The sequence below is a fragment of the Montipora capricornis genome, chromosome 6, assembly GCF_036669925.1.
Source record: "Montipora capricornis isolate CH-2021 chromosome 6, ASM3666992v2, whole genome shotgun sequence".
Lineage (NCBI taxonomy): Eukaryota > Metazoa > Cnidaria > Anthozoa > Scleractinia > Acroporidae > Montipora > Montipora capricornis.
The window spans coordinates 25,077,076-25,088,154 of NC_090888.1; the positions used below are offsets into that span (position 1 = coordinate 25,077,076).

At 40.0% G+C, this 11,079-nt stretch overlaps 1 protein-coding gene across 1 annotated transcript; it reads right to left on the bottom strand.

Moving 5' to 3' along the window:
* Positions 1 to 3,469: 3,469 nt before the first annotated feature.
* On the bottom strand, positions 3,470 to 9,540 carry LOC138051824 (uncharacterized). Its single transcript, XM_068898101.1, has 3 exons — positions 8,327 to 9,540; positions 5,732 to 5,932; positions 3,470 to 3,731 (listed from the first exon to the last, which is right to left on the bottom strand). The coding sequence occupies exons 1-3, from the start codon at positions 9,048 to 9,050 to the stop codon at positions 3,499 to 3,501; spliced, it is 1,158 nt and encodes a 385-aa protein (XP_068754202.1). The 5' UTR covers positions 9,051 to 9,540; the 3' UTR covers positions 3,470 to 3,498.
* Between the last annotated feature and the right edge of the window lie 1,539 nt (positions 9,541 to 11,079).

The window sequence follows — 11,079 nt, forward strand, 5'->3', positions numbered from 1 at the left end:
ACGGGAATCAAACCCGTGACCATGCGATTGCGTTACACTGATCTACCAATCGGTCATGTTGAAATGAAGTGAATGACGCCAACACATGTGATTTCCCTTTATTTGTATAGACTCTACCAACTGAGCTATCTGATGATCGCCATTCCTCAGTTCGAATATATGAGATCTCGCATATTTTAAGAAACTCAAGCTTTTTTTAAAGACCTTTCCTTTTGCGCAGTAGCCGTTTTAATTTTCCTTCTAAAAACAGAAGGCTAGCTGTAGACCTTTGAGCCTAATCATGAACCTACAATCGGCGTCAAAATTGTTGAGACACTCTTATCCTTTAGGGTCTATTTCAAGCTCGGTTCGAAAATGCCCCCCTCCCCCTCACCCCCCGGGACGTTGTTGTGTTATTTTCTGTTTCCTACCAGCCTTGTCAACAGCGGTACAACATTGATTAGGGGGGAGAGGGAGAAGTATCCCTGAAAGTACTGTTAGGATTATTTTTCTTTGCAAACAATGGTTGTGCTCTGTTGGCAAACTGTCTCAACTAACTTTTTCGCCGATTGTCGGTTTTTACATTAAAGGGTTTGCACGAATGCCTTTCAAATTAGCATGTTCATTTTCCACTTCTTTAGTTTTGTAGGAGTTTAGTTCTGCATTTTATTGTATTCTTTTGGTCGTGTTTTCTACGTGTTGTCTGGCAATTATTTAGTAAACCTTGTTTTAGCGTAACACACTTACACTTGTAAATATTTTATTCCACTAGATCGATCGTACCTTTAGTTGGGGGGAGGGTGAGGGGTGTGTCACAACGAAATTAGAGTTTACCTTAAAGCTTCTGTTCAAGAAACCGTCTAGAACCGGATTGATTTTAATTTTAAATAGTTATCGTGTATATAGGGCACTCCTCAGAGTTTCTGTCTTTTAGCATATAAAGTCTTTTTGTTTTTGTAATGTAAGCCGCAAGCTGTGCTGTTGTGAACGGCTGAGTAAGGCAGCGTTTACACGAACGCACTTTCACATCGACACAGTTTCATGACTTCGAAACCGCGTCAAAATCGATGCGGTTTGGAAGTGTTTACACGGAACTGTTTTCGCCAGAAAATCCAAGTCGTGATGGTATAAGCGAGCGCTGCACTACATGCTAAATTCACTGTTTTGAATTCAAGGATGCAAATTTCGCGCCAAAATAGTAGCCGTATTCAAATCGATGTGGTTTCGATGTTTACAGGAGAGATGAAACCGTATCGTTTTGGAAACGCTCCACTTTTGGCAGCGTTTTCAAATCGACCCGGTTTCGCAAACGGTCTCGATCGGTGTCGTGTAAACGGAAGGCGTAACCGCATCGAAAACTATGCGGTTACAAATGAAACCACGTTTGTGTAAACGCTGCCTAAATTACTTGAGGTTCTGACGTTTTGAGTTCATATAGCGCGTGGGTGTACAGGATTTACAACAGATTCACCAATGGCCGATGGGCGCTTAAGTCAAGTCCACAATTTCTTTTAAGGTAACAAAATCCTCAGTTCAGCACTTATGTCCAGAAATGCACGCAATCGCAAGAATAACAAATATAACAACTGTGCAAAAAACATACCGAAAATAACAATTATAGCAAAAATAATGAAAATAACAAATCAAGGGAGTGACACTGGCAAATATCACAACTCACTGGAAGAGAGCAGGGAAAGGGCCTTCACAAATGTAACAAATTAAAAACACCCAAAATAATTATAGCAAAAATAACGAAAATAACAAAACAAGGGAGCGACACTGGCAAATCTGCACTGATCCAGTTTAGAAGTCAATGATTGTATAAAAAAAAAGCAGAAATTACGTCAGAAGTAACGGTTAAATACAGTTATTTTAATAAGTATCATTGGCAAAGGCGTGTAAATAACCCGTGGGCGATGATTAGTCACAAGTATTTTTCTCGTATACAACTAACCAACAAGGTGTCTTACTTAAAATAGCCGAGCATCATAACCACAGGCTAAATTTAGATTAAAAACAAATTTCATTGGAAGAGATCCGTATATGGTGCATGCGTTCTCTCCCATCATCCTCTCTTGTCGTCTAAAAAGAACAACTCTGTATTTCCGATCATCGAGGTTAATATCTAAAAATGAAAAAAACAAGGTGGCCCACGCTAACACCACCCCTGTGCGGCCAACAGATCACGCATGCGCACAACCATTTCACCCGATAAATTAGCAGCCATGGACAGCTGTTTTGGCCTAGCTGGATCTTATTAGCATGGCGTAAATAACATACCAGGCAGGTGTTTTAGACACCACTTCAAGTGGCAGCTCCACATGCAAGAAATGTGTGGTGTTAGCGTGTCACCTTGCCTTTTTGTTTTGTTTAACATCCAACAAGTCCTTTATTAAAATAGCGAAAATACTTCACCTCGAAAACTTTTTTAATCCTACCAGAATAGCCCAAAAATTTTCACCTTAGCCAAGTTTTAAAGTCACGCTATGTCACACGTGACCGGTATCCACAAGACTGAAATTAACATTCAAATTCCTCTTTGGAGCTTCCGAGATTGAACGGACTCTTGAAGATTTTTTTGAAAGTTACTACGAAAAATGCACGATAACTGAACAATAATTCATCAAACGCTTGAAATAGTTCTCAAACAACGTTTACTTTATAGTAAACAAAAGTTCACTGCTAACTATTCTCGATATATCAAGGAAAATATCCATGGGAATTCGGAATCTCGAGAACAAAGTTCAAAACTGGAACGCAGACTTGAAAACTTAAGCCTTGTTTTCACTAGCGTCGCAAGCACATGCGCAGGCATAAGAGCGCTAATCTCACCGTGAAAACGGGGTTGACGCAAGCACAAGCATAAGGATCAAAGTTTTTCATTTTTCTTGTGATTGCGCTTAAGCTTGAGTTCGCTTGCGTCGTGTGAAAACGAAACGCAGCATAAGCATGCACAAGGAAATTTTATGCGTCTGGCCAATTAAAGCACTCGTTCCAGATTCCTTGCGTCCGAGAATTTGAACAAGATGGAGGTTGCCGTGGTTGATTTTGATGCTTTCGTCGCTAGTGAAAACCACGCTTTAGTTCAATTTTTAAAACTACTGGTCTCCCGTGATATAGCTTTCCTGTAACGGCCTTTAAAAGTTTAGTGGTAGAGCATCCGAACTAGTTAGTCTGATTCGGATGGTCGTAAGTTCACGATCTAGTATTGCAAAGAACCCGAAGGAGCACCCGGAGGTTTCCGAGTATCCCCGAGTCCCCAAACAAAAGCACTACTTCAACCTCCTCGTTGTCTCCAAGACGATGCTGCGTGTATAAGAGATAGGAAGTGGTATTTGGCGGCTGGGCCTCCATTTTTCTTCCTGGAGAGGATAAAACTCGCATTGTTTAACTGGTTCGTCATCCGGTAGACGCGTGGCTTAAGCTGGCGCTGGCGTTATCCTTGTAACAACATTTAAGCTCATTTCCCAAATCAATCACTTTAATCATCGCCTTAAACTGTTTGAGTTTATTCACGATTCAGACTTTAGATTCTCTGACATCAACGGACTCTCCAGTCTTGAAAATGTTTGTTATAGCCCATTTTGCCCGTGAATTCTTCGTCGTATGATGTCTGTCTGTTCCTGGGTCCTCAATTCGCCAAGGATCTCGGGGACTCCCCGTAGAAATGCGAGGAAATATTTCTTTGAAAGCATTGTAGGCATGGATGTAATGCCAGCCATCACTGTCTGTCCAATGTTCCCCTTTGTAACCTGAAAAAAACATCCAATTTTGCTGACTTTCCAAGTATAAACGATTCTCTTACGCGCGTTTCCCAATAGCACCTGTTGCCTCTTAATCTTTCTTTTCCAGTTCTTGCAGGGAATAACTTTACGAACAAAATTCCAATTTTTTTCTGCCTTTTCTAACAGTCTCTCTGTTCCGTGAGGGGGTGTCATAGAACTTGAAAAAACCACTTTCTCTGCTCCATGAGGGGGCATGAATGTGTGTTCCAGTTAATGTGTACCCTGTTTACACCGAATTGTATTTCCCCCAGGGTTCTGGATCCATCACAAAAGCGCTTGCTTTGGCTACCATTTTTTTCAGAAGGCATTCGTGCGATTTCAATGTCAAACATAGACATTTAGCTTAATAAATGCATGGATCCTAATGCTCATGATATCTCGGTGTCACAAAAGCAATTATCAAGCAGATACACGTAGCCTATCTTCTGCCCGAACTTTCCTTTAACCGGTTTTGGTTCTAAGTTTCCTTAATAATGGCATTTCCTTATCCAAACAGCTACGGTATAACTCGTTAATTTTCTTCACAGAAGGCCGCATTATGTCTCGGCGGCAATGGCGATTGCCTTTTAATCGGAATTAAACGTTAACACTTCCAATCTAAATTAAGGTGAAGTACGATCGTCTTTGTGAGTGTAATCCAAAGAAGGACTGTTTGAGATGACATTGAGTGAAGTTTCGACAACCAAAGCGGAAGTCATCCTCACAGTCAAGAGATTTGCCGGTATTGTCAGAAGATATGGTATTTCACTCTGGTCGTTGGTGTGATTAGTTACTTCGCCGAGAAGCAACACATGAAGTTGATCGCGCACTTGAGGCGGTGCGAGAACGACGAGCTACAAAAGATAACGTTTTTGCCACTCCCTGCCCTCCCCCCTTCCCCCGCCATGGCCATAGCAGTCATCAGTGATGTGGATTAGGGAGATGTACGAACCACGCTCCTCGTGTAAGCAGGGCAACTTCTAGGCATACGAGGAAATAACAGTGGTCATGGATGATGGTCAACTAAGTAGTGATCGATGTTCTTGGTAGACTTTCAGTTAAGCTTAGATGTCTTTGGCTGTAAAGACGGTAAACAGTGATTGGTGCGCTTCGATCTATCGAGTCAGGACTGCTGTCTGCGCATGTAGTGTTGGTAAAATGGGTTGGTCAGTTATTGTTATTAGAATAGGTCGGTCAGTGTGTTGTGTGCCATCCCTCAGTACTGCTGCTGAGCATGGATGGCACTGTGGTGAGAGAATTATCCTCCCACCAATGAGGCTCGGGTTAGATTATCGGAGTCGACGTCATAAGTGGTTTAAGTTTGTTGGTGCGGGAAGTTGTAAGCATCGGTTGTAGGCACCGGGTGAGTGTAGTACTTCTCAGGACTACACTCACTCGGACGATCGTAATTCAATAAATTATGATACGACTCCTAGGTTCAAACCATTTACGACTCCCAATTGACCCTTTTTAATTCAACAATGTTTAGTTTACTGCCTTAAAGTATCTTAAAACTAACTTGCATGACCAGGTGGTTAAATTTGTGTCCGGGTAAGCTAGAGAATTTCAGTCGTTCGATAGAACGGCCACGCGAAGGCCGAGCCGAGGTAAAAACAGGACGGTGGGGGAGTGGGGAGAGGTAAAAGAGAGAGAGTAACAACACTACCACTGGAAACAAGTTCTTTTTTTTCATTGGAAAACAAGCTAACAACGAAGGCTGTAAAGGAACAACTAATTTACCTTTTCCTTGATCAGTATTTATCATTGAATGTCAAATCAAGCTCCATCCAGCCATGAAAAACATGGCATTATATCTCTCCCGAATATAACTTTTTCCCTTTTCATCTCTTGTCCCTCCAACCAATTTCTCGAACCCACACATGACTTAACTCCTCACTACACTATTCTCCTTTTCTGTATCCTGCTGTGACTAAACCAGGTAAGGACAAGCCCACCATTGCTTTGGGAATTGCTCTTCACATGCTTACCTTCAAATAATTTCTCGGCTGTCTTTTTTCCAATCATTTCTGGAATTCCGTTGTGGTACAGAGTGACCTTTTCTTCTTCAATGCCATATTCGCCTGTCATTGGATCGTTATCGAGGTTAGCGTCCTCGCATTTGGAACCCATGAGTTCAGTAAACGCCTTCTTTGCACTCAGGGCCTCTCGCCTCTCATACGAGTAGAGATCTGAAAACGAGTGAAGAGTTAAAGAAAAAATCTCAACGGCATCTTACGTCAAATTTTCTTGTATCTCAAAATGTGGATTCTACATTTTTGGTGTATTTATGAAAAGGTTACGTGCGGTAATAGTCTGTTCGGATTTAAAGCTTAAGTGACTTAGCTTGAAACTCGTACGCCGATTTTCACACAATCCGCCTGCAGATTTTGTTTATCCGAAAATGCAAGGTGACCTTTTTATCCAAATTTGAATGTAGCTACGTTTTTTGGAATTCCAGAGGTACTACGAGGTGTAAGAAGGCAATTGTACAATTATCATTGTTAAGAAAATGAATGATTTTTATTTTAAAAAAGTTTAATTCAAATAATGAGAAATTTCTATAACTTTCTGATCATTTATAGGTTTTTGTGTTTTATTTCATGCAGTTTACTTTAAACACGAAATCCGAGTCTTTCTGTATCAAGTGACCTAATTATGACGTTATCACCGTTTATGTTTGTTCAAATATTAAAATTATTTTGGACGATCTGTGTAATTGAATTGAGTAAATCAGAAAAAGATAAATTGTTGTCGCCGGCGATAGGAAAGTTTCAGTTAACAGTTCACTCAAACATGATTGCAAAGATAAAAATAAATTATGTTAACTCTTTCCAGAAACTATTTTAAAGGTGCCCCTAAAACTGAATAGATCTGTTGATAAAGCAATAGTAGAAAGAATAAACAAATGACTAAATTAAAACTGTTTCAAGAGCCAGAAAAGACATTTTGTTAAGCATAATTTCATTCACTTTTTTTATCCAATTTAAGGCACCAGTTTAATTGTTGTCAAGCATTTTCAAATGCGACAGCAATAATCTAGCTTATTTCAAGAAAACACAGTGATTTCTTTGCATTGATTCAAAACTAAAGGTAATCTCCATTTTCAGTTTGAGATAGTTGCTGTCAAGAGAAAATGAAAATGAAATGTCGCATGGTTGACTTGAAGGAAATCTGGGTTGAATCGTTAATTAGAATTTTAAGTTCTGTCAGTTCTGTCTTGAATCGATCTAGATACTCATAGTGATGTACTTTGATAACTGAAAAATTGATGGCGATCAGTACTCAGCGTCCACTTCAATGCAAACACGACTTCGTTTTAATTCATTTCCCCTGCACTGAACAATCAAAAGACTCGGGGTGATGCAATCGGCACGAAACTGAAACTGTAATACGAAAAAAATAAGTGACGGTCAAAACTCGGTATGGTTCAATTCTCATAACATAAATAAGATAGCGTTGAAATAGGATGTGTGTATCTGGATATAGACATACATCTCCTAGATAACTTCCGGTTAGCAGAATCATATTCTCTCTTTAATAGACTTCAAGAGTTAGCCAGTTGTATCCCAGGTTTTGAAAAGTTAAGTTTAGTCAACTCAATCGGTGGACTGGCTTAGTATTTCAGTGACTGTCGTGCACGTGGCAGTGGGGTTCTAACAGAAGTATTTGTCAACATCATTGCTTTCAACTGCATTCAATAAAACATTTGCAAATACTAAGACTGAAAATTCCAAGTTGAACAAGCCCAAACCTACGACCGTCAGATTGAGCTTCATTCACCCTACCAAGCGAGAGCTCAAGTTGTATGGCAAAAATGTACTATTAGCGGCCTTTACATTGGAGTACGATGACGACTACGATCGAGTAGGAGTTCTCAGTTCTGAGCACGCGCATTTCGAAGATTTTCATTCTTTAAAAATATTGCGCGTACCCAGTACAGAAAGCTCGTACTCGTAGTCGTGTTCTCGTACTCCAATCTGAATGTCGCTATTATTAAACTTTCGACCTCGGATATTGCGTTTTTAGCTTTCTGATTGGTTCACTTAATCTGTCGCTTATCAGGACCTAATATGGTCATACGATTATCGGTTATCGGTTATCTTATTGGTTATCGGTTGGTCCGAGTGTCCAGGCGTTAACAGTTTAATGAAAATTTGACAAAATTATTATTCCATTCGCCCTTGTTGGATATGAGACTGGTTATAGCTAACTCAGCGCTAGCGCTACACGCCTTGTTGGCTATTTAGTACCATTTTCATATCCAACACGGGCTCATGGAATAATTGTTAAACATGCAGAATGAACTGGATACGCAATAGACCCATATCACTCAATGTTCAAACAAAAGATTTTGCCCGTCGAGCCTCTCACTCAATGTGAGGCTGGACGGGCAAAGACAATGCAAAGACAAAGCCTTTATTCCCGAACGACTCCAAAATGGCCGCCGAGTGATAAAGGTGAATGTCCTCTTGCTGAAATGGACAAGCAACCGGAGAAATTCAGAACATAATTACTTTAAAACTCTTGCTAAATCGCTCGATCTACCCAATTCAAAATATTTTCAAAGCCTACCCTTTACTTACTTTCCATTTGAAGATTGTCTTTAAGATAACAATTTTTCCACACTACGAACACGCTGCCAATGAGGACAATGCTGATTAGCACCATCCAAGCGTAAATCTGTGACTGGCTTCTATACTCAGCAACGCGCTGCGCACTTGTTCCGCGATTTCTTAACGGCCCCAGCTTAGCACATACGTAATAATCTTCATCAAGAAACGCTACGATTAGCCAAACAGCCGGCGCGACACAGGCCTTAAGCAAACTCAACAAAACCCGAGTGAAACAATCTCCTCGTCTTCTGTATCTTTTGATGTAAATCCTAGAGGATAGATTCCAGATTTCTCCGATGACTAGCAAGTTTACACAGAACAGGACAACTAATGGAGCCAGAAGAAAAGTAAAACCATATTGATGAAAATTTTTCTCTGGGCAGTGGAATACTTCGGCGTTGAGAAGTCGTTCAAGTCCATATGTTGAGGCTGCCACAACAACATTTCGAAGGGTAATAGAGTTGTTCTGTATCAGGCTGAAACCTCCATGAAGTTTAGACGTTTTGCCACCAGTAAGCTTAAGTCGATTCCACCACTCTGAAATTTTCAACTTCCTCCTTTCCTTTGTTTCGTTTATCGGTAACTCTTCGATGTCCTCAACTTGTAACTCGATGGAGGGTTTTTCCTCATTTTCGGCAACAGGAGAAATATTCGTAGCCATGCAAAAATAGTATTTCACCAAGGCTTTTCTCATAAAAGTAAACAACCGATAGAGAGCTTCTCCTTAAATATATGTACAATATTGAGGATGAGAGCCTTATATTAGGTAATATTTCGATATATCCGTTTCGAGTAAAATTTCATTTTTAGTTTCTAAAATCACCCTTCTTACCAAAATAACGCTAAAAACGTGTCACAGTATGGTTTAATTACCAGCGAAGACAAAATTTAACTTAAATGATCATAGCTAAATTAAAAGCGACAGCTACAAGTAGACAAGGCATTTAACCACAAACGATTCAAACCATGCCGCGAATATTTAGGCTAAAAAGTTTGCACGCTTGCTCTGGGTGTATATTTCATTCGACTGTCGACAGTTAGAACAGTGATTTATATCTTGTCTCATACAGTCTCACATAGCAACTGACAATCACGGACAAAATTGTTGAAACATTTTTAACTTCCTTGTCCATATCTGAATAAACGTTTTTTACGAGATAAATCGTAGTTATGGAACCCTAGCTAACCCTTCCCCCCTGCAACCAAATTCATAACACACCTGGGTTATTTTCGATTCTTCCTAAACAACATTGTGTCGTTTGAGGAGGGGAAGGGAGACATGTTGGCCCTCATTTCAGGTTGTAGCGCAAGAATTTGAATTTGAAGTAAAAATAGGTCTAAATTCTTCTTAATAATTGAAGGGAAAAAATCAAAGAGGAAACAAAACAAAAAAGCCGCTGAACGCTAAATATCCTAGAAGAAGGGAATATAAAGTAAGGATTAAAGGATTTAAAGGATGAATTAATTGAAGAAAAGAAGGAATTAGCTTCTAAATGTACTTGTTCAAGTAAAGAGAGTGTTCGTAATCTGTCTTACAATATCGTGCATGATGACATGGTAAAACAGTGTGTCGTTCCTACGGGTTCCAATCTTGTTCCAGCCTGGATTTTTCAGTTTGGTCTTTCATTTTAAGACATTTGCATGTACTTGAGGTATCTTAATACATTCTTAAGGCCATGAATGATGCCAGCTAGAGAAATTTTACATTGGCTTTCATAAAGTAATATATATTCTTCACGGTAAATTAATTAATGATGTCATGGATTGCTTAGTCGGCAGTTTCGAACACACAAGGAAAGGTTACGTTTATAGAAACGTTGGCCGTGTAGCACTTATATTTTAAACAGAGTTAACTGAATAGAGTGTAAGGTGAAGTGCTAGATTTACATCCCATATGAACCATGTGAGCGTTAGCCCTACTGATGGAAATGGGCCCACACAAGGACAGAGAAAAACTCTGACCAGGGTGGGAATTGAACCCACCGTGACCTTCGAGTTAGATCTTCGCCGCTCTACCGACTGAGCTACAAGGCCAGACGGGAGCAGGCCGTGGGAACTGAAGATGTTAAAGTCACGGCAACGAACATGTACAAGTACAAGGAAAGGTTACGTTTATAGAAACGTTGGCCGTGTAGCACTTATATTTTAAACAGAGTTAACTGAATAGAGTGTAAGGTGAAGTGCTAGATTTACATCCCATATGAACCATGTGAGCGTTAACCCTACTGATGGAAATGGGCCCACACAAGGACAGAGAAAAACTCTGACGAGGCCAACGTTTCTATAAACGTAACCGCACAGGTCAATAGCCCGTGGCTCTTGAGGGCGAAGGGTCTAATTGTTTTAGTATCACCCAAGTAGTTAGACAGAAAAGGTAATAATAAAGTAAGCGAATGCAAGTTGAAGAAATATTTATTACGCCGGAGTGAAACGAAAGAAAGCGTCACGCTTTTCGATACTCAAGGACTATTACTAATAGTCATCTAGTAGCGTAGCCAATCAAAATGTGCGGCTATGGGTCTAATTTTTAATTATCTAACTCCGCAGTTCAAACACTCGCAGGCTATTCAAACACCACAGCTGTAACACCCTTATGAAGAAACGCAGAGTCTATTAAGAAGGGCCTTGTGTTTTAAGGCCGTAATGTATTAAACGCGTAATATTTTTTTCCCTTTGAAACAACCAACTCTAACGCCAAACGCGAGAAAATCCAAACCTCAGTC

What these genes read in the sequence shown, in the direction of transcription:
- LOC138051824 (XM_068898101.1), bottom strand. Translation starts at nt 9,050, where the DNA reads ATGAGAAAAGCCTTGGTGAAATACTATTTTTGCATGGCTACGAATATT. An exon ending in AGACAATCTTCAAATGGAAA is followed by an intron (nt 5,933 to 8,326) that starts GTAAGTAAAGGG and finishes ACTCGTTTTCAG; the next exon opens with ATCTCTACTCGTATGAGAGG. An exon ending in AGCCGAGAAATTATTTGAAG is followed by an intron (nt 3,732 to 5,731) that starts GTAAGCATGTGA and finishes TGTTTTTTTCAG; the next exon opens with GTTACAAAGGGGAACATTGG.